Genomic DNA, 22,359 nt, shown 5'->3' with positions numbered 1-22,359 from the left:
TCTTATGAAGGACTCTTCTGAACCCCTAATTTTTTTAACAGGTGGGCAATATAGCAGTGTAAACATAAAATGTGCTAACAGGGTAAATCCTATGGGTTCACACCACACACACACACACACACACACAAATACATGAAAGGGTAACCACGTGAAGTGGTAAATATGTTAATTTGATTATAGTGATTATCTCAGGATATGTATGTAAACCAAATCAAGTTGTACATCTGAAATATAAACAATATATGTCAGCTACAATTCAAATGCTTTCAGTTTAGTCCTTTCACACATACACATACACTCTCCTTCTTTAGTAGCTAATGTCTTTATACATCTCTGTTCCCCAATTTGCTTCTAAATATTCAAAGGGAGAATGCATGAGAATTATCTTAAGAGGAATCATTCCCTCTGAAGCAGATGAAACAAAGCTTTGTGTGTCATGGTCACTAATATGATGGGCTTTAGTCTTGACCGGAGTTTATGAAGATATTAAAGCATGTGCATGTTTATAAACTAGAGAAGAATTAAAAGAGGATAGGAGGAAAAAATAATCTCACACACAAGAACAAAGTCTTCTTAAATACCTGGAATTGAAATTATCTTATTTTCTTTATTATAAGGAACATATGAAAAATCTTTCAGTCAGGAAGAGTGAAGGAGTCTTAATGATCTAGCACATGTTAATACTCTGACTTACTAGGGTGACTCAAAAGTTTGGGAAGGGGAAAAGAAAATTCCTTGTATCATTTCTTGATCTTATTAGATCCAAATACAGCTAGTTTGCCACATAATACAGATAGAGCTCTCACGTTGCGAGTATGTATTTCCAACTTGTTAATGCTTCTCCCAAGAGCTGACTTTTAGGAATAACAAAAGCCATGTATTAAAACTTTCAAAACTCCTTGTGCTGAAGTGGGGAAAGCACTGGATGAGTAGCCTGTTAAACTAGATTTTTGTCTTAGCTTTTCTACTAACTTTTCAGTCTTAGCAAATCCCTTCACTTTGAGCTTTTGTATACTGTAACACTAGGACCAGCATCCCAAGGGTGCCATGGTATTAGAATGAGATAGCTTAGATGAAAGGACCTGGAAATTCTTGAAATTCTATGTAATGACTAAATTCCAGATGATAAGATCAAAGATAGCAAAGCTGACCAATATTATAAAAGAAAGCATATTACAGAAGAGCCCAGATTCATTATAAGTTTGTGTCTCATCTTTCTCTGTCATGCAATGTGTTTAACAGAATGGGTTATATAAAGAAGAAAAAAACAAAGAATCAGGGGAGTCGGCCTGGGACAGCTCAAATGCTTACTCATTACTATTTAAGGAGTAAGTTAAGGGCCAGCTGCTGGGCCATAACCCTGTTGAGTGGTATCTACTTGTCAAAGTGCACAGGCACTTCCGGGTTACCCTCACAGGCAATGACAACACGTCTGGTGCTGGCCTTGGCCCGGTATCTGCAGTTGGGAGCCCTGGAGCTTCCTGTCTCCCTGCAGTCTGTGACCCTCACTACACCCTCATGGCAGTTCATCCGGCCATTCTTGCACTGAATGTTGGTGGTGCTGCAGATACTACGGATGTTCCAAAGATCTTCATGAATGAAAGTGTTGAAGCGCTTGCACTGATGTGAAGTCATCTTCCGTCTTTGCATCATCAAATTGCAGTAGCTGTCATTGCCTCCTGTCTCATCAGGGTCCACATGTTGCCTCAGGAATCGTTGGTACATGCGATCCTGGCCATAGGAGGGCTGTACCAGCCCTAGCCCCAGCAGGGTCAGCAGCAAGAGCAGAAGAAAGGCCTGGGTCCTCTGGAGAGCCATCACTGCCTTGGAGATGCCTAGAGAAGACCAAGGGGCAAGAAAAATCATCCCAGGTTCAATAGGAAGTGAGCAACCCAAAGCAGCAAGGAGAATTTTTGGAGCAACAGACAGGGCCTTTTTCTACACATCCAGTCTAAGGTTTAGGCCCAGCTGAGTTCCTACTTTGATACATATGGTTACTACTGTCCTTTGTTTTCAAAGATGCTGCTTCATGATGGTGGATCACACTGTGTGTGATTATAACGCTGATGAGGGATTTGCATCTTATTCCACCTACAGCCTATCCTTAACAATAACGATCAGGATTAAACATAACTATCATTCGTTTAAATGCCACCTTCTCCGTTCACAACCACGTTTTGCCTGTGCACAGAAAGACCCAAAGCTCTGTGTCACATTGCTGTGTCTGCTGCTGCAGATACGTGATACAGAGTTAGGAGAGGGAAGTGAAGGAGTTGTGGGAAGCAGGGTGGCAGGAAGAAATGATGCTCAATTTACTCCTCACCCCAGGACCACTGGATGCAACTTCTGAAGATACACTTAGCACTTGGGTAAGAGCTTCATCACCACAATGTACTTTGCATTGTCTGTCCCAAAACTAAGTGTGCACAATTCTGTCTCCTTTCTCTCATTCTGCTTCAACAACATGGTTTAGCAACATGACTAGCTACAGAGAAGATTTTACTTTTCAAACAAGAGCATGGATGGCCTCAGTCACAGTAACCAACTGATTTAGTAAGACAAGGAAAAACACTATGAACAGAGTTTAATGTAGACATCAATGGGTGCCTCTCAAAGTTCCACCTACAACAGAAAATTAAATGATCTCCAAATCCTTCCAACACATACTTTTTGGTTAGAGCTTGCCCCAAAGGCTTTCTCCACTGAACACGATGATCTCAGTAAGAACTTCTTTTGATACGGTGGTCCCAAGGACCTAGTTCTGCCACACTAACTGTATGGCCTTGGGAAAATTATTTAACCTCTCTCAGTATATTTCTCAAAAGTAAAATAAGCATAAAGGTAATACCTACCTCTAGGAATGTTGTGAAGAAATGATAAAATCAATGTAAAGTGCTTATCATAATGCCTAGCCTATGCTAAGTGTTCAGTAGGGGTCGGCAATGATTATTTTTAGCATTTCCATTTTTTCTTGGTTTCCTTTATTCTCTTCATTCTGCTAAAATGACAACTATACTTAATTGCACATGTTATAGACACCCTCCCTCTTATACTGTAGAGAACCTATATTCCCAAGACATTAGAAGGCTTTTTTTGCAGCTGAAATATCTCAGCTACTAGGATTTATGCTGTGTACCTACACGAATGTTTCCTCTTCAAAGTGCATGGAATTTTCTTCCTTGCCTGTCGCTCTTTTTCTAAGGACTTGACTATTTTGAGTTCTTTTTCTCTTATCCTTGCAAAGTCAGCAAAACATACTGGAATAGGATTTCAATTTCACAAATGATTGACCTAAGATAAAATGACTTGCCTGTGATTAATACTTCATTCTAAATAGCTTTTTGGTTGTGAGAGAACAGGAGATCAAGAGCAAAAAATACTAGGAAGGGCTGGGCTACTCAGCTGCTAGCTCCATCAGCAAGTGGAGAAGCACCTTGTCTCATTGCCACATGATTTCCTGGGAAAGTGTCATTTGTTCTAACACCAGGGCTGAGTATGTGATAATAATGCTCTAAGCTGATGCTCGGAGATGTGAGGTTTCAAAAAATTTTTTTTCATTTATTTAGCTGTAGTTGTGGTGCAGTTCCGGTACTGAGCAGTACCACTGCTCAGTAGCTGTGGTGTGTGGGCTTAGATGCTCTGGGCCACGTGGGATCTTAGTTACCTGATCAAGGATCAAATCCCCATCCGTTTCATTGCAAGGTGAATCTATTAACCACTGGACCACCAGGGAAGTCCCTGGAGATGTGAGTTTTCACAACTATGATGTGATCAATATAGTAATGGTCCAAGCCTTTGACCTTCCCCATCGAGACCATAGGATTTCCCTGGTGGCTCAGTGGTAAAGAATCTGCCTATAATGCAGGAGATGCTGGTTCAATGCCTGGGTGGGGACGAGCCCCCTGGAGAAGGAAATGGCTATGCATTCCAAAATTCTTCCAGAATTCATAGGATTCTCTGGAAATCATACGGACAGAGGAGCCTGGAAGGCTACAGTCCATGGGGCTGCAGAGAAGTCGAACACCACTTAGCGACTAAACAACAAGAGTCAAGACCTTAAGAGGGCAAGAGTCTGTTTGGAAGCCCCCTTTACCTCAACAGATGGTACTGGTTGGAGAACCCGAGAAAGAGTTCTAGTAGTCTACTACTACTACTACTACTACTACTACTACTACTAAAGTCTCTTCAGTCGTGTCCGACTCTGTGACCCCATAGACGGCAGCCCACCAGGCTCCCCTATACCTGGGATTCTCCAGGCAAGAACACTGGAGTGGGTTGCCATTTCCTTCTTCAGTGCATGAAAGTGAAAAGTGAAAGTGAAGTCGCTTAGTCGTGTCCAACTCTTAGTGAGCCCATGGACTGCAGCCCACCAGGCTCCTCCGTCTTCTCCAGGCAAGAGTACCGGAGTGGGTTGCCATTGCCTTTGCCAGTAGTCTACTAAGCACTGGAAATTTCTTGCTTCCTAAGGGCTTTTTTTACTTTATAATAGTAAGACAAATTTTCCAAAAGAGTTTTGGAAAATTCTTCTTCCTACTTTGGAGAGAAATGACAATGTTTTCAATTTTGAAATAGATGAAACTTTGACCTACTCTTCCATCCCTTCCTCCATAAATTGAATACTTTCTGTGAGGCTGGGCTCTGTGTGATACCAGGACACCAGCCTCTAACCCAGGTATTGAGGAAACAGGACTTTTGGTCCATCTCAGGACATGTAGGCATCAGGGGAGGCCACCATGGGGAATACTGTGACCATGATAGTCATTCATAAGATGGCAAAAATAATGATGCATAATTGTAGTTTATTAACTACACTCTAAATAAGATATCCAGGTCTCTGTTGATTAAATTAGGTAACACCAAATTCATAGATTAATTAGCATATTTTACAAAGACTGTCTGTTAACTTAGGCTTTTATTTACTTGAAGTGAAGTGAAGTAAGTGGCTCAGTTGTGTCTGACTCTTTGCGACCTCATGGACTGTAGCCTACCAGGCTTTTCTGTCCATGGGATTTTCCAGGCAAGAGTACTGGAGTGGGTTGCCATTTCCTTCTTGAAACCATATCAAATTGAAGAATAAAGGATAAGCTTGGAATTTTTCTAATACCTCCCCAAGACCTCAGAGTTGCCAGGCATCAGTTGATAAAGGAAAAGATTAAAGAGAAAATAAGGTAGTAATCAATTTTCTGATCTTTATATGAAATAACCATGAGAATATCCTGGGAGTGTTCCATTCAAAGCACTATCAAATTTCTTCCTGCTTAAGGGAAGAGGTGGCTACCCTGAATGGATTTTGTTATTTATGCAGGATTTCAAATGTGTTCATGTGTGTGTGTGAGAGAGAGAAGGAAAGAAAATGTAATTAATCTATTGGTATTTAGTCCCAAAGGGCTTCCCAGGTGATGCAGTGTAAAGAATCTGCCTGCCAATGCAGAAGACACAAGAAATGTGGGTTTGATTCCTGGATTGGGAAGATCCCCTGGAGGAGGAAATGGCACTGGAAAATTCCATGGACAAAGGAGACTGGTGGGCTACAGTTCACAGGATCCCAAAGAGTGGGATATGACTGGATGACTAACACACACACCCCTTCACAGAAAGGTAAAGTGCACCCCCTGAATGCCTGAAAAGGAACTGACTGATAAGGAAAGAGGCATTGCTCTACCATCCAACCCTCTCAGGTGAACAGAGAAAATGCAGAAAGATCAATAGACCAAGAATCAGTGAGAAGACTTTGATTCTTACTGATTCGAGAGACTTTTTATTTATGAAGCATATTGTAAAGCAGAAAAGATCAGCAGCTCATTTTCTGGATTCTGATCAATGAATGTTGCTGCAGTGTAAGGGGAAAATGCAAGGAAGGAAGAGCAGAGCCAGCTCTGGGCTAGTGGCGTGGAGTGATAAAGGACTCATCAAAGTGGACGGGCAAGCCATTTTCACAGCCGACAACAATGACTCTGGAGTCTTCTGTGGCTCCGTACCGGCATGGAGGCCGGGAGGAACCTCCTTTATGCTTGCAGATGGTGATCTGGAATTCAGACTTGCTTATTCTGAGATCGCCTCTGTAAGGCTGTCCATTTCTGTCCTCACAGATGGCCTTAATGTCATTCTTGTTGCCATGAATAAAGGTGTTGCGGTCTTTGCAAGGTCTGGTCAGGCGTCGATTTTTCATCATGTTAAAACAATATTCGTCATTCCGGCCCTTTGGTTTGGCATCGTAGTGCTGGGTCAGGAAGTGTATGTATCTGTAGTCATCTTGAGCCGGGGCCACTGGGGTCAGACCCAGACCCAGTATGAAGACCAAAAACAGGGGGCTCAGGACCATGACCATCTCTTCCAACAAAGGCTCCTGCCAAGGGCAAAAAGAGATGCAGTAGGGCACAGAACAGCATTGCCAAACTAGGCTAAAAGGATACGGATTTGTTTTTATGATGGGGTGCCATGAATCAGGTATCCTCTGTCACTAGGTATATCTTTTTCTTTTCCTTTCCTCAGTAGTCTCATCTGTCTTGTCAATCAATTTCTTTGGAAAGTCAATTTAAAATTAGCTGAACACAACTTCCAAATGCAAACACTGTTTCCTATCCCTGAAGATCAGTGAAAATTTACATTTCTAACATTAAAAAATCCATTCACACTCTTTAATTCATTTATTAACTGGGTACCAGACACCATGCTAGGTCCTAGAACACAAAGACCATAAGACATACCAAGTGCCTCCCTAATACAGGGTGCAGCACCCACGGGAGATCAGCCACAGGGAAGGGATCAGAGCACCAATATACAAAAGTGAGACAATAAGATATACGCTGAGAGCTATGAAGATGAGGGACTTTCAGGAAACTTGAACCCAGGGAAGGGCGATCAGAGAGGATTGTTGAAGACAGATTCCAGGGCAATCAACCCATCAGTTGATTGTGAGGAGACCAGTGAAAGTTTCACCAGGAGGTGAATGGAAGCAGAAGTAGAAGAACTAATTCCCCAAGGAGTATGTGTTTCATGGCCAAATGTGGAATTATTACTATTTAGAAAGAACAGCGGAGAAGGCAATGGCACCCCACTCCAGTACTCTTGCCTGGAAAATCCATGGACAGTGGAGCCTGGTAGGCTGCAGTCCATGGGGTCGCTAAGAGTCGAACACAACTGAACGACTTCCCTTTCACTTTTCTCTTTCATGCATTGGAGAAGGAAATGGCAACCCACTCCAGTATTCTTGCCTGGAGAATCCCAGGGATGGGGGAGCCTGGTGGGCTGCCGTCTATGGGGTCACACAGAGTCGGACACGACTGAAGTGACTTTGCAATAGCAATAGCAGAAAGAACAGGGACAAGTGTGGAAGAATCTGTGTCATACTTGGGAGTGGGTCTGGGGTCAGCTCTTACAGAGAACTGGAGGAAGAGGAATTCAGGCTTCCTCTTGAGAGCTTCTTGCACTGGGAACAGTTTGGATTATTCTCAGAGAATATTTTCCAGTTTCCCTGAAGGCCTAGGTGGACAGTTACGTAACAGGCAAGTGGTATTATCGTGTGCTTAAACAAATAAACAACAAAACACTTCAGACCTTTTCATTCAATCAAAGGCTTTATAATTTGCTGTATTGATTTCTTAACATCTTCCTCAAAAGAAGAGACAGCTGCCATCATCACTCAGGAGCAGTCAACTAAAACTGTAAAGCTCACGAATCCCAGGAATGGTGTGTCACAGACACTCAGCACAGCCAGAGAGTAAATACTGTGCTTCTTGCTGGGACATGATTTTAACTCAATGATAGATAATTAAAAATAGAATTAGACAGGCATAATTTATAACAAAATAGAAAACAAGCTTCTTATGAGCCACTAAGATTTTATTTCTTCTGAAAGTTGAGAACTGGAGCATTGCAAGATGCCTATTGTTTGTAGCAGGTAGTTTCTGACTATACCATCAGTTCTTTGGAGGAAAATTGAAAGGATAGGGCCTTTTTAAAAAAAACCACCATGGTCCTACTTCACATTTTACAAAGATATGTGAATGTCCTCATGTCTAACAATAAAAAGAACTTTCCAGTGTTAATTGCAAACTGATTTGTATAACTTGGTTTTTCAAATTGTTTTCCAATGAGTAACTCATCCAATTTATAATTGGCTATGTTTTCTCATCAGTCATCACACATGCTGAGAAATTCTTAGACTAGGATAAAAATCTGATCTTCAATTTATTTTTAAATGTGCTATAATCTTTATGAATCCTAAACTTAAACAGAAGTGGTATAGTGTCATGGATATTAAATTATTAATTTTTATACTGTGCTTTTCTTGTTGTAAGTCAATAAACATATTTTCATATTAAGTATTTTTGTAGCCCTTAAAGAGGCCACGAGTTGTAGCACTAAACCTGTAGTGATGCTAAACAATCCTGGGAGTACAACTGTGAGTCTAGAAAGACAAAAGGATTCGGGATTCTGTTGCTTACATGGGAAGGCATGTCATAGGGTGAGCTTTCTAATCAGCCTCTGACATTGATCTGCCTTGTCTGTTTTATTGCTGTTCAGTCACTCAGTCGTGTCCAACTCTTTGCAACTCCATAGTCTGCAGCATGCCAGGCTTCCCTGTCCTTTACATCTCCTGGAGCTTGCTCAAATTCATGGCCATTGAGTTGGTGATGCTATCCAACTGTCTCGTCTTCTGTTGTCTCCTTCTCCTCCTGCCTTCAATCTCCTTGCAGTCCAAGGGACTCTCAAGAGTCTTCTCCAACACTACAGTTCAAAAGCATCAGTTCACTGGCTCAGCTTTCTTTATGGTCCCAAGTTCACATCCATACATGACTGCTGGAAAAACCATAGCTTTGACTATACAGACCTTTTTCAGCAATGTGATATCTCTGCTTTTTAATATGCTATCTAGGTTTGTCATAGCTTTTCTTCCAAGGAGCAAGTGTGTTTTAATTTCATGACTGCAGTCACCATGCACAGTGATTTTGAGCCCAAGTAAATAAAATCTGTCACTGTTTCCATTTTTTCTCCATCTATTTGCCATGAACTTATGGGACCAGATGCCATCCTAGTTTTTTGAATGTTGAGTTTTAAGCCAGCTTTTTCACTCTCCTTTTTCACCTTCATCAAGAGGTGTTTTAGTTCCTCTTTGCTTTCTGCCATTAAAGTGGTATCATGTGCATATCTGAGGTTGTTGATATTTCTCCCAGCAATCTTGATTCCAGCTTGTGCTTCCTCCAGCCCCGCATTTCACCTGATGCACTCTGCATATAAGTTAAATAAGCAGAGTGTCAATATACAGCCTTGACATACTCCTTTCCCAATTTTGAACCAGTCCATTATTCCATGTCTGGTTCTGACTGTTGCTTCTTGACCTGCATACATGTTTCTCAGGAGGCAGGTAAGGTGGTCTAGTATTCCCATCTCTTTCAGAATTTTCCAGGTTGTTGAGATACACACAGTCAAAGGCTTTAGTGTAGTCAATGAAGCAGAAATAGATGTTTTTTCCTGGAATTTCCTTGCTTTTTCTATGATCCAGTGGATGCTGACAATTTGATCTCTGGTTTCTCTGCCTTTTCTAAATCCAGCTTGTACATCTGGAAGTCCTCAATTCATGTACTGTTGAAGGCTAGCTTGAAAGATTTTGAGCATTACCTTGTTAGCATGTGAAATGAGCCCAATTGTACAGTAGTTTGAACATTCTTTGGAACTGCCCTTCTTTGACATTGGAATGAAAACTGACCTTTTCCTGTCCTGTGGCCACTGCTGAGTTTTCCAAATTTGCTGGCATAATGTGTGCAGTACTTTAACAACGTCATCTTTGAGGATTTGAAGTAGCTCAGCTGGAATTCCATCACCTCCGCTAGCTTTGTTCATAGTGATGCTTCCTAAGGCCCACTTGACTTCACACTCTAGGATGTTTGGCTCTAGGTGAGTGCTCACTCCATCGTGGTTATCTGGGTCATGAAGACCTTTTTCTGTATAGTTCTTCTGTATATTCTTGCCACCTCTTATTAATCTCTTCTGCTTTTGTTAGGTCCATACCATTTCTGTCCTTTATTGAGCCCATCTTTGCATGAAATGTTCCCTTGGTATCTCTAATTTTCTTGAAGAGATCTCTAGTCTTTCCCATTCTACTGTTTTCCTCTATTCCTTTGCATTGTTCAGTCAGGAAGGCTTTCTTATCTCTTCTTGCTATTCTTTGGAGACCTGCATTCAGATGGGTATATCTTTCCTTTTCTCCTTAGCCTTTCGTTTTTCTTCTTTTCTCAGCAATTTGTAAGGCCTCCTCAGACAACCATTTTGCCTTCTTGCATTTCTTTTTCTTTGGGATGGTTTTGGTCATTATGTCCTCTAAAATTATGTCTCTGAAAGATAAATTTAACATCCCAACCTTCACAGAAAGGAAAAGTCTGCCCCCTGTTACCTGAGATGGAAATGACTGATAAGGAAAAAGGCATTGCTGTCCCATCCAACCCTCTCAGGGGGAAACTGAATAGAGAAAATGGGGGAAGATCAATAGACCAGGGATCATTGAGGAGACTGATTCGTGCTGATTTCAGAGAATTTTTATTTATGAAGCATATTGTAAAGCATAAAAGAAAAGATCAGCAGCTCATGTTCTGAGTTCCTAGCAATGCATGTTGCCATAATGCGAGGGGGAAATGCAAGGAAGGAAGAGCAGAGCCAGCTCTGGACTACGGTCTTGGAGGGATAAAGTTCTCCTCAAGGTGGATGGGAAAGCCATCTCGACAGCGAATAACAATGACCCTGTTTGCTCTGAAGGCTCTATACCGGCATGGAGGCCGGGGGGACCCTCCTCTATGCTTGCAGGTGGTGACCTGGAAGGGAGACCTGCTTCTTCTAAGACCGTTTCTGTAAGGTTCTCCATTCCTATCATCACAGACGGCCCTGATGTCATTACTGTTGCCATGAATAAAGGTGTTGGTGTCTTTGCAGGGTCTAGTCATGCTTCGTCTCTCCATCATGGTATTACAGTATCTGTCATCGTGGCCTGTTGGGCTAGGATCATAGTGCTTCCTTAGAAATCCCCTGTACGCATCATTTTGGGCCAGGGTTTGTGGGGTCAGGCCCAGATCCAGCATGAAAACCAAAAACAGGGGGCTCAAGACCATGACCATGTCTTCCAACAAAGGCTCCTGCAAAGGGCAAAAGGAGATTAAGTAGCGGACAGAACAGCATGGCCAAATTAGGCTAAAAGTGCAAGGACTTTTCTCTCTGACAAGGTATCATGAGTCAGGTATCCTTCATCACTACTTAGTGATATTCTTTTCCTTTTCTCGTTAGTTTCATCTGTTTTGTCTATTGATTCCTTTAAAAAATCAATGTAAAAGTCTTCTGAACACAACTCCAGCCCCAGCTGAACTTTCCTATCCCTGAGGATCACTGAAAATATACCTTTCTATCAGTTGTAACATTACAAAATCCATTCACACTCTTTAATTCAGTTATTAGCTAATTTAATAACAAACACTATATAAGTCCCTACTGGATACCAGGCACCATGCTAGGTCCTGGAAGACAAAGACCATTAAGACACACCAAGTGCCTCTGTAATATGGGATGTGGCATCCATGGGGAGGGGATGGGAGCGCCAGTTTACTGAGATGAGACAGTAAGATGCTGAAAGCTATGAAGAAGAGGACTTCTTTGGAACCTTGAATCCCAGGGAAGGGGCGATCAGAGGATTGTTGAAGACAGATCCCAGGCATTCAAATCCATCAGTTGACTGTGAGGAGAGCAGTTGCACCCTGAGGTGCTGAGGTGAAGGGAAGCAGACCTAATTCCCCAAGAAATAGGTGGTTCATGGCCAAAGGTGGAATTATTATATAAACTACCATACAGTTGTGCTCATTTCACATTCTAGCAAGTTATGCTCAAAATCTTTCAAGCTAGGCTTCAGCAGTATGTGATCCTAGAACTTTCAGATGTACAAGCTGGGTTTCAAAAAGCAGATGAACCAGAGATCATAACACTCTAATGACAGAAAGTGAAGAGGAACTAAAGAGCCTCTTATCAAACATGACAAAGCTAGCTTAAAACTCAATGTTAAAAAGACTAAGATCATGGCATCTGGTCTCATCACTCTAAGGCAAATAGAAGGGGGAAACGTGGAAGTAAGTGATAGATTTTAATTTTCTTGAACTCCAAAATCACTGCAGACGGTGACTGCAGCCATGAACTTAAAAGACACTTGCTTCATCCTCTAGCTCTTACAGAGGACTGGAGGAGGAGGAACTCAGGCTTATTCTTAGGAGCTTCTTGCACTGGGAACAAACAGGATGATTCTCAGAGGATATTTTTTCAGTTTCCCTGAATACATACCTACGCTGATACACAACAGGCAAATGGTATTACCATGTGGTAAAACAAGCAAACAAAATACCTTAGATCTCTTCATCAAATCAAAGGCTTTATAATTTCCTGTATTGATTTCTTAATATCATCTTCAAAAGAAAAAGGCTGCTATCTCCTCTCAAGAGCAGTCAACTCAAACTGTAAAACTCAAACATTTTAGGAATGGTGTGTCACAGACACTCAACACACCCAGAGAGCAAATACTGTGTTTCATCCTGGGGCACAATTTTAAGTCAGTGACAGATAATTAAAAATAGAACTAAATATGCATAGAATATAATAAAATAGATAACAAATTTCTTACAAGTCACTAAGATTTTATGTCTTCTGAAACTTGAGAACTGAAAGATATTTGTTGTTTGTAGCAGGTAGTTTCTGCTCTACCTTCAGTTCTTTGGGAAAAAATGTGACAAACAGGGCCTTTTTATAAACTACCACAGTCTACTCCACATCTCACCAAATATATGTGAATGCCCTCACATCCAACAATAAAAATAACTTTCCACTGTAAATTGGAAACTGATTTTTATAAATTTTGTTTTTCAAATTGTTTTCCCATGAGTAACTCATTCATTTTATTATTGGCTATGATTTCTTGGCAATTATCACACATGCTGAGAAATTCTTAAATGGGACAAAGATTTGACCTTCAATTTATTTTTAACTGTACTATAATCTTTATGAATTCTAAATTTAAAAATAAATGGTATAGAGTCATGGATATTAAATTATTTTTATATTGTGCTTTTCTTATGTGTAAATCAATAAACATATTTTGCTGTTAAATATTTTTATAGCCCTTGAAGAGACCACCAATTATAACACCAAACCTGTAGTGATGCTAAACAGTCCTGGGAGCACAACTGTGACTCTAGAAAGACAAAAGGATTCAGGATTCCGCTGCTTACATAGGAAGGCACGTGAGCCTACACAGGAAGGTTGAGCGAAATGATCTCTCTTTCTAATCAGCATCTGGCATTGATCTACCTTGTCTGTTTTATCTTACCTATAGACAAATTTGGTATACTACCAAAGAATTACCAAATTATACCCTAAGATTCTTTGGTCATTCCTCAATACTGAAAGAAAGAAATAGCCTCTGAAATGGTTTCCATTAGGCACATAAGAGTATCATTTGTAATAGAAACAGCAAAAGTATTTTGCGGAGGTTAACGAGAATCCCATGGACGGAGGGGCCTGGAAGGCTACAGTCCATGGGGTCGCTAAGAGTCGGATAGGACTGAGCGACTTCACTTTCACTTTTCACTTTCATGCACTGGAGAAGGAAGTGGCAACCCACTCCAGTGGTCTTGCCTGGAGACTCCCAGGGACAGGGGAGCCTGTTGGGCTGCCGTCTATGGGGTCGCACAGAGTCGGACACGACTGCCGTGACTTGGCAGCAGCAGCAACAAGAAAGTGGTAGACGACTGGGAGAGTCACGCCTAAAAGAGTAACAAGACGTCCCACAGGGCTACTGCTCCGCCACAGCCGCTGGGCTGCCATGCTCCCCGTGCACTGAGCTCTTTACCTTTACGTGGTGTTTCAGTCTCCTGGGTGTGTTTTCTTTTTCTACTTTTTTGAAAGACACTTTTCTTGAACTGTGATCAGTTAAGTCTCCTGCTCTGCAATGCACAAATATTGCCTTTTAACGTCAAAAGGAGTTGTAGAATGGCAGGCTGTCAAGGGTGGAAGTATCCTTAATGGTCACACTGTGAACAGAGGGCAAAATCTGAGTTCACAAATTTAGTAGAACCTGAGCTGATAGTACCCCCAAAGAGTCATTAGGTGGCAGTGGTGGATAGGAATGTTGTCTCCCTTGCTTGGCGGTAACAGTGGGTCCTTGTAGGCAGAATCAGTATTGTACAGGGAATATTGCTGATCACAGAAGAGGGTGTGAGCTGGCAGGCCTGGCCACAGTCTCTGTCCAAACACTCTATGCCTTAGATATTAAGACCAAGGACACCTCACTAGATACGAGTGTCAAAACAAAAGTCACAAAGCTCAGGATATCACAAATAAAGATTTAGCTGTCATCAGGTTTCATGCCTGCCATTCCCAAACCATTATTAATGGGATCTTAAGCAAACAATTACCTATTTACTTATAAATGTTTCTTGCATCCCCATTCAGTCACTTAGTCGTTACCGACTCTCTGTGACCACATGGACTGCAGCCCACCAGGATCTTCTGCCACAGCATTATTCTGGCAAGAATACTGGAGTAGGTTGCCATGCCCTCCTCCAGGATAAGTGTTTCCTACTGGCGCATAATCTACAACAGGGCAGAGAGCATATTATTCACCTTGAATCATACTACATGCCTCACAGCACACCCGCAATATATATTTTTTTAAATGACTGATTACATTTTCCTCTCCAAACCTAAATTTGCTTATCTATAAAATGAGAGTTGCTCACTGTAAAAGTCTGAAATTCCGTGGTTCTCATTAAGGCATCAGGGAACGTTTCTAGTTTCATAGCAAATGTCCAGTGACCATGGAATTGTAAAGATAAGTTTGTATGGATTTAGTTGCTGGCACAGCCACCAGCTGAAAGAAAGAGATGATAGGATGATGTGAGCCCAGTCTCACTGGTATGCATCTTCCCTTAAGGCTCAGGGTGTAAGCCCAGCCCTCTTCACCTCTAGTTTAAGGTGCTGACCCTATGTCAGGCCTTGGCACCCTAAAAAGGTAGTTGTTTGTTGGAAGGTTGAAGGCCTTCATGTTCCAGTCTGGGGAGGTAAAGAAATATCTTTATTTCTGGTTTACAAAATTTGCAAAATTCATCCTGAAACAACTCAGCTGAAGTTTGCTTAGACTTATTGTAATTTTGACTCCCTGAGACATCCAGAAACCAAACCCCAACAAACACACTATGGCCACCTCTGTCTAACATCTGCTCCCCGACTTCACACATTGTTTTCAGTTCTCACATGTTTGCAATTCTAAACTTCTGGAAACAAGAGGTAAAATGGAATTGGGAAAAAACAAATAAGAGACAGAATGTTTGTGGTACAGAAGTGAATCTGCCTAGGCAAATGGTACAGAGCCTCACATTTGGTCAAGGATAGTTAGACTCCTTTACACAGATCCTCCAGGACCCAAGCACATAATTGGCAGTGGAATTTATTTCAAATATACTTTAGATTTTTATCCTGTGTCTCAAACTAATCCCTTGGTCTTTATAAAAAGTAACATTCTTGTCCTCTCCAACAGACAGTATTTTGTATTCAAGGGAGCCATCAAACTTCATGGACCAGAGAATTACCCCAACCTTTGATGACGAGTAATTATGGTCAGTGCACCTTCTTTTGATCTTGGGGTGTGTTCCACTTTGCTTTCAAAGAGCACCCAAAACTTTCTTTCTTCCTTTTTTGCTGTACCACACAGCTTGTGGAATCCTGGTTCCCTGACAAGGAATTGAACCCATGCCTTTGGCAGTGAAAACATGGCATAGTCCTGCTTGGATTGCTAGGGAAATCCTCCAAAATTTTCTTAAAGAAGTTAGCAGGGAAGTTTACAAGTAAACAGAGATTGGACTTCCCTGGTGATGCAGTGGCCAAAGCCCGACACTCCCATGCCTGGGGCCGGGCTTGATCCCAGGTCAGGGGACTAGATCCCTCATGCCACAACTAGGAGTGCCAGAGCCACAACCAAAGATCCTGTGTGCTGCCGCAAGGACTGACGATCCCTGTGCCACAGCTAACACCTGGTGCAGCCAATAAATAAATAGATATTTAAGAAAAAGAAAACGAAGAGCTAAAAATACACTTTCTGTTTCTTTTCTTGTTCAGCGTCATACAAAACCTATATTTCGGAGGTAGGGGTGAGATGGGGCTCCAGATACCCTTCAGCAAACAGCTTTCCCCAGGCTTTGGGGATTTTATCACAATTTAGAAATCTGTCCTAGCCCTCCACTTGCTCCCTGCTGCTGCTAAGTCGCTTCAGTCAGAGACGGTAGCCCACCAGGCTCCCCCGTCCCTGGGATTCTCCAGACAAGAACACTGGAGTGGGTTGTCATTTCCTTCTCCAATGCGTGAAAGTGAAAAGTGAAAACGAAGTCGCTCAGTCGAGTCGGACCCTAATCGACCTCATGGACTGCAGCCCACAAGGCTCCTCCGCCTCGTGGGATTTTCCAGGCAAGAGTACTGGAGTGGGGTGCCATTGCCTTCTCCGCCACTTGCTCCCAGTGGCACTAATTTGCCTTTATCTACATATAGGATATCCCCAAAGAAATCTGTTTTCATTTTAAACTTTGGAATCTAATTCATTTTCTTCTGAATTCATGAGATTGGGCCCAGAGGCTTTAAAATACGGGAAAATAGTTTCATTAAAATGGATGGATGGCTATAGTATATAAACAAAAAACAGACAAGTAAAACAATGGATTACCCAGATGGAAGAATCTTACAAAAATCTGGAAGTTTCCCTCCAACTGCAGAGGGGTTCCAGCTATTTGTTCCTGGAGATGGGTTCCAGCCAAGTGAATCTGGAGGTCCCTCCTGGTTCTGATCACACAGTGATCAGATGAACAGGGTGGAGAGACCAGGTCTGAAAATTCCCAACCCTGACAGTGACACACAAACCAAGGACACTGCTCTTGAACAAACAATGAGAGTCATTCACCTCTTCCCTGGGCATGATTTGGTCAACTATTAACCCATATTTGGATTAGAGATTTGTTCTAGGAGGCAAAGTTTGATAAATGTGGCCTTTTGTCCCCAAGTTGGCTTTTTCTGACATCCCTGGTTCTTACTCCTGCCCAAGACAGGATTGAGGTTTTATTGTTCCCATGCAATATCTGGATCCCAGAGATGTTGTTTCTTGGGCCAGTTCCAAGAACTTCCTTGTAGAAGCCTGCAGAGAAGCTGGGGTTCCCCAGAAGGGTGCTGCTCCACTGTACTTTCTGTTTATCCACAGAATTTGGTCTTATGAACAGGTGCTAAGTAGGTTTTATAGAACCGGGAAAGCACTTCCAGAGAAGGTTATGTGATAGCTGTTAGCACCCTGCACCTGACCTCAACCTCCCATCTGTTAACCTTCAGAAATATCCTTATCATATTCTTGGGTTTCTCTTTCCTTTCATCTTTACCTGTCCACAAATGACTGTGAGTGTCTAATCTTCTGCTGTAAAATTGAATAACTCCACCATCAATGCAAGAGAAGGCAATGGCAACCCACTCCAGTACTCTTGCCTGGAAAATCCCATGGGCAGAGGAGCCTGGTAGGCTGCAGTCCATGGGGTTGTGAAGAGTCGGACATGACTGAGCGACTTCACTTTCACTTTTCATTTTCATGCACTGGAGAAGGAAATGGCAACCCACTCCAGTGGTCTTGCCTGGAGAATCCCATGGACAGAGGAGCCTAGCAGGCTACAGTCCATAGGGTCGCACAGAGTTGGATGCAACTTAGCAGCAGCAGCAATCTGTCCATAGAACTGACAATGCCAAAAGCAAGTTGGTGAATAATGAATGATTACTTTTATTCTAATTGTTTTTCTTTTCACCTTGATACAATGAGGTGATGAAAACAGGAAACAAGATTTTGAAATAAAAAGAAAATTTTACTATTTCATTAAAATGCATCTAAATGCTTACTAATATGCCAGCAAATTTGGAAAACTCAGCAGTGGCCACTGGACTGGAAAAGGTCAGTTTTCATTCCAATCCCAAAGAAAGGCAATGCCAAAGAATGTTCAAACTACTGCACAATTGCACTCATCTCACACGCTAGTAAAGTAATGCTCAAAATTCTCCAAGACAGGCTTCAACAGTAGGTGAACCGTGAACTTCCAGATGTTCAAGCTGGATTTGGAAAAGGCAGAGGAACCAGACATCGAATTGCCAACATCCGCTGGATCATCGAAAAAGAAAGAGAGTTTCAGAAAAACATTTACTTCTTCTTTGTTGACTATGCCAAAGCCTTTGACTGTGTGGATCACAACAAACTGTGGAAAATTCTTAAAGAGATGGGAATACCAGACCACCTGACCTGCCTCCTGAGAAATCTGTTTGCAGGTCAAGAAGCAAGTTAGAACTGGACATGGAACAACAGACTGGTTCCAAATCAGGAAAGGAGTATGTCAAGGCTGTATATTGTCACCCTGCTTATTTAACTTCTATGCAGGGTACATCATGTGAAATGCCAGGCTTGATGAAGCACAAGCTGGAATCAAGATTACTGGGAGAGTATATCTGTGGCGGATTCATTTTGATATTTGGCAAAACTAATACAATATTGTTAAGTTTAAAAATAAAATAAAATTTAAAAAAAATTCTTTGAGTTTACAATCACAAAATGTTGACAGTTTTACATTATGTACATATACTGCTTTATTAATATGGCCATTAAATTATTACGGAGAAAAAAATGGAAAAAAAGATTACTGGGAGAAATATCAATAACCTCAGATATGCAGAAGACACCACCTAATGGCAGAAAATGAAGAGGAACTAAAGAGTCTCTTAATGAAAGTGAAAGAGGAGAGTGAAAAAGTTGGTTTAAAACTCAACATTCAGAAAACTAAGATCATGGCATCCAGTCCCATCACTTCATGGCAAATAGGTGGGGAAACAATGGAAGCAGTGAGAGACTTTATTTTCTTGGGCTCCAAAATCACTGCAGATGGTGACTGCAGCCGTAAAATTAAAAGACGCTTGCTCCTTGGACGAAAAGCTATGACCAACCTAGATAGCATATTAAAAAGTGGAGACATTACTTTGCTGACAAAGGTCCATCTAGTCAAAGCTATGGTTTTTCCAGTAGTCATGTATGGATGTGAGAGTTGGACTATAAAGAAAGTTGAGTGCCAAAGAATTGATCCTTTTGAACTGTAGTGTTGGAGAAGATTCTTGAGGGTCCCTTGGGCTGCAAGGACATCAAACCAGTCCATCCTAAAGGAAATCAGTCCTGAATATTCTTTGGAAGGACCGATGCTGAAGCTGAAACTCCAATACTTTGGCCACCTGATGGGAAGAACTGACTCATTTGAAAAGACCCTGAATCTGGGAAAGATTGAAGGCAGGAGGAGAAGGGGATGACAGAGGATGAGATGGTTGGATGGCTTCACAGACAGGATGGTATGAGTTTGAGTAAGCTTCAGGAATTGGTGATGGACAGGGAAGCCTGGTGTGCTGCAGTCAATGGGGTCTCAAAGAGTCGGACACAACTGAGCAACTGAACTGAAATGCTTACTCAAAATGCCTACAATGAGAAGCTACAGTTAACCTTCCATATCCACAGGTTCCCCATCCTCAGATTCAACCAACTATGGACCGAAAATATTTGAAAAAAAATTCTAGAAAGTTCAAAAAAGCAAAATTTTAAATTCACTGTGTCCCAGCAACTGTTTACATAGTATTTACATTGTATTAAGTATTATAAGTAATCTAGAGATCATTTAAAGTATAGGGAGGATGTGTGTAGATTATTAGTACAAATACTATGTCATTTTATATAAGGGGCTTGAGCATCAGGTTTAGGTCCCTTGGCAAGTCCTGGAACTAATTCCTGTTGAATAGTGAAGGACTACCCATAATCTATGATTAATGAATGCTATATCTTTTTGTCAGTAACTTCAACAGATGGGAAGTGCCATGGTGGATCAGACCGAAAAGCGTCTGCCTGCAATGTGGGAGAGCCGGTTCGATCCCTGTGTTGGCAAGATTTCCCTGGAGAAGGAAATGGCAATCCACTCCAGTACTCTTGCCTGGAAAATCCCATGGATGGGGGAGCCTGGTAGGCTACAGCTCGTGGGGTCACAAAGAGTCGGACACGACTAAGTGACTTCACTTACCTTACCTTCAATAGATGGGAAACAATTGCACTGCCAATTGAAAAAAATGCTCATATATTTAAAAAATGTTCCGACAGCTTGAACTTAAAGCCATCCCCTTTATTTTGAAATGTCTTTCACTCTCTCCTTCAAACCAATAGTTTCCCTGCACAAAGACACAGGAAGCACGGGTTCTCCTTCTATGGACTTAGTGCTAGTGTACTTTGCCCTTTATACAGAGTACATATGTTTAGTTCTGTCCTCAAGGGTAATTATAAAAGTAGGTGATGGAGGGAAGAGATTAATCTATGAATTTCTTCATAACAAAAAATTTTAGGTCTCTAAGTGTGAAACTTATCTAGTAAGAGAAGTCAATGGTTAAAGGAGGATGAAGCCCACATGGAAATAAGGATTACCCTTCTACCTCCAGGAAGCAGAAAACACTATTGAGGGCGAATAGGGACAAAGTCCTACTGGCCTACCTATATTTCCAAATAAAAACAAACATTAAACATTCAGTTTTCAACAGACTCTGGATTTTGTGCCCATTTGCTCTTTCGCAATTGGAGAAGGAAATGGCAACCCACTCCAGTATTCTTGCCTGGAGAATCCCAGGGACGGGGAAGCCTGGTGGGCTGCCGTCTATGGAGTCGCACAGAGTCGGACACGACTGAAGCGTCTTAGCAGCAGCAGCAGCTCTTGCCCAGGTATTTCAATGCGTTCTGAGAATAGCTGACCAGAGACTGTTTGCTCAAATACGGATTCAAAAGAGGGTTTTCACCAGCCTGCTGTGGTCCACTTTCTCAACCATCTAATTTATGAATCATGCTGGCAAATGCTTCTAACAGTAACTGGGTAAACCTCTTAGCTTTGACTGCTTATACACTCACATCTGCTCTTTTAACAATAGCCAGAGCCATTCCTCTTTTTCTAGAATGATTTTCCCAAGCCAAACTAATTTGGCTCAAAAGAGGATGTTGAGGGTGGGGAGGAAAGTTATGGAAAGTTATGGAAAGTTACCAGGAAAAGCACAATAAACAAAAGTAGGGTTGTTATGCAACTTAAGTCTTTGGCTTCTCCAGTTGGCAAGAGTTTGTAGAGATTTGGTCATCATCTTCTTCCCGGTACAGCAAGGGAGACGTTCTTACAAATGGAGGTTTCCCTTATAAATGTAAATGTTTCTTGTTACAAAAAGGTAACTCCTACTAGGTTTTCAGGATTTTCTCCTTGTCTACTGTTTTTTAGAAAACAACCAAGTTAAAATAATATGCCAAAGAGACTTTTTGGGGTAGCAAATTCTGCTCCCCTACAGCTCACTTGAGATTTCCCCAGGCCCCCAAATTCTGTTGAAAATCGCTTTTACTGTCCTTCCTAAGTAAGCCTGTGTCGTTATCATTTGGTGTGCTGTCACAGAATAAGAAAGTTGAGGATCCCAAGGTTCCACTAAGAAAGTTTAGAGAAGAGGTTGTTGGCAAAGTGTCTCAAAGAATTTCACAATTCAGGCTGAAGACGGGTTAAGGGGGAGAAGACAGAGGAGAAAAGGAAAACACGAGTTCCCAAATGTCAGTTATGGTTGCAAAAACTTGACAAGTCAGGGTTCGTAAATCTGGCGATCATCCTGTTTTCCTAAGGAAGTGTAGCCCTCGGATTTCCCTTCCGTTCACCAATTCTGCGGTCACGCTTACAGCCTATGTTCTAGGCAACAGGCATTTCATCCTGGCAGCTCTACTCAGCTGCAGAAAAGAAGCAGCAGAGTAGGAATGTGGGCTGGAAGACCGCATGGCAACCCCACTCTAGTATTCTTGCCTGGAGAATCCCAGTCCGAGGAGTGGGGTGGGTCACAGTCCGTGGGGTCGCAAAGAGTCGGACACGACGGAGAGACTGTACACAGGAATGTGGGATCCCTAACTGTAGAAGAACCTTCCTTCCCATTCTTCAGCCCCTCCAGTCCGCAAACGCCTCCCTACAGAACTCCATTCTGTCTCTGCTAAAAAGGGACTCCCTCGCCCAAACTCCCGGATAAAGCTACCGAAAAAGGAGTAGAGGAGGAGATGAATGAGCGGGAGTGTGAACCTACCTCGGCCTCGGAACAAATCTGCAGAAATGGGCAAAACGGTGGAAACAGAAGTTTTTCTCACCCGCTTCTTCTTCCCTGTAACGACGACGTCGAGTCGGGAGAAGATGCACAGAGGTGGAGAAGGGTCGGGGTGCGAGGCTTTTTGTAGTTGGGACAGCACCCCAC

General features: G+C 42.0%; 2 protein-coding genes across 2 annotated transcripts; both read right to left on the bottom strand.

Annotated features, from left to right (window-relative positions):
* Positions 1-587: 587 nt before the first annotated feature.
* On the bottom strand, positions 588-22,328 carry RNASE4 (ribonuclease A family member 4). The gene is made up of 2 exons (XM_005901876.3): positions 22,195-22,328; positions 588-1,835 (listed from the first exon to the last, which is right to left on the bottom strand). The coding sequence occupies exon 2, from the start codon at positions 1,816-1,818 to the stop codon at positions 1,375-1,377; it is 444 nt and encodes a 147-aa protein (XP_005901938.2). The 5' UTR covers positions 1,819-1,835; positions 22,195-22,328; the 3' UTR covers positions 588-1,374.
* LOC102267528 (angiogenin-1) lies at positions 4,823-22,329 on the bottom strand. The gene is made up of 2 exons (XM_014480172.2): positions 22,195-22,329; positions 4,823-6,346 (listed from the first exon to the last, which is right to left on the bottom strand). The coding sequence occupies exon 2, from the start codon at positions 6,326-6,328 to the stop codon at positions 5,882-5,884; it is 447 nt and encodes a 148-aa protein (XP_014335658.1). The 5' UTR covers positions 6,329-6,346; positions 22,195-22,329; the 3' UTR covers positions 4,823-5,881.
* Between the last annotated feature and the right edge of the window lie 30 nt (positions 22,330-22,359).

This window comes from Bos mutus, chromosome 10 (assembly GCF_027580195.1).
Source record: "Bos mutus isolate GX-2022 chromosome 10, NWIPB_WYAK_1.1, whole genome shotgun sequence".
Classification (NCBI taxonomy): Eukaryota; Metazoa; Chordata; class Mammalia; order Artiodactyla; family Bovidae; genus Bos; species Bos mutus.
This window is presented reverse-complemented; position numbering and strand designations above follow the sequence as displayed.

Excerpts from the sequence above, each read along its gene's own strand:
- LOC102267528 (XM_014480172.2), bottom strand. The coding sequence starts at position 6,328 with ATGGTCATGGTCCTGAGCCCCCTGTTTTTGGTCTTCATACTGGGTCTG.
- RNASE4 (XM_005901876.3), bottom strand. The coding sequence starts at position 1,818 with ATGGCTCTCCAGAGGACCCAGGCCTTTCTTCTGCTCTTGCTGCTGACC.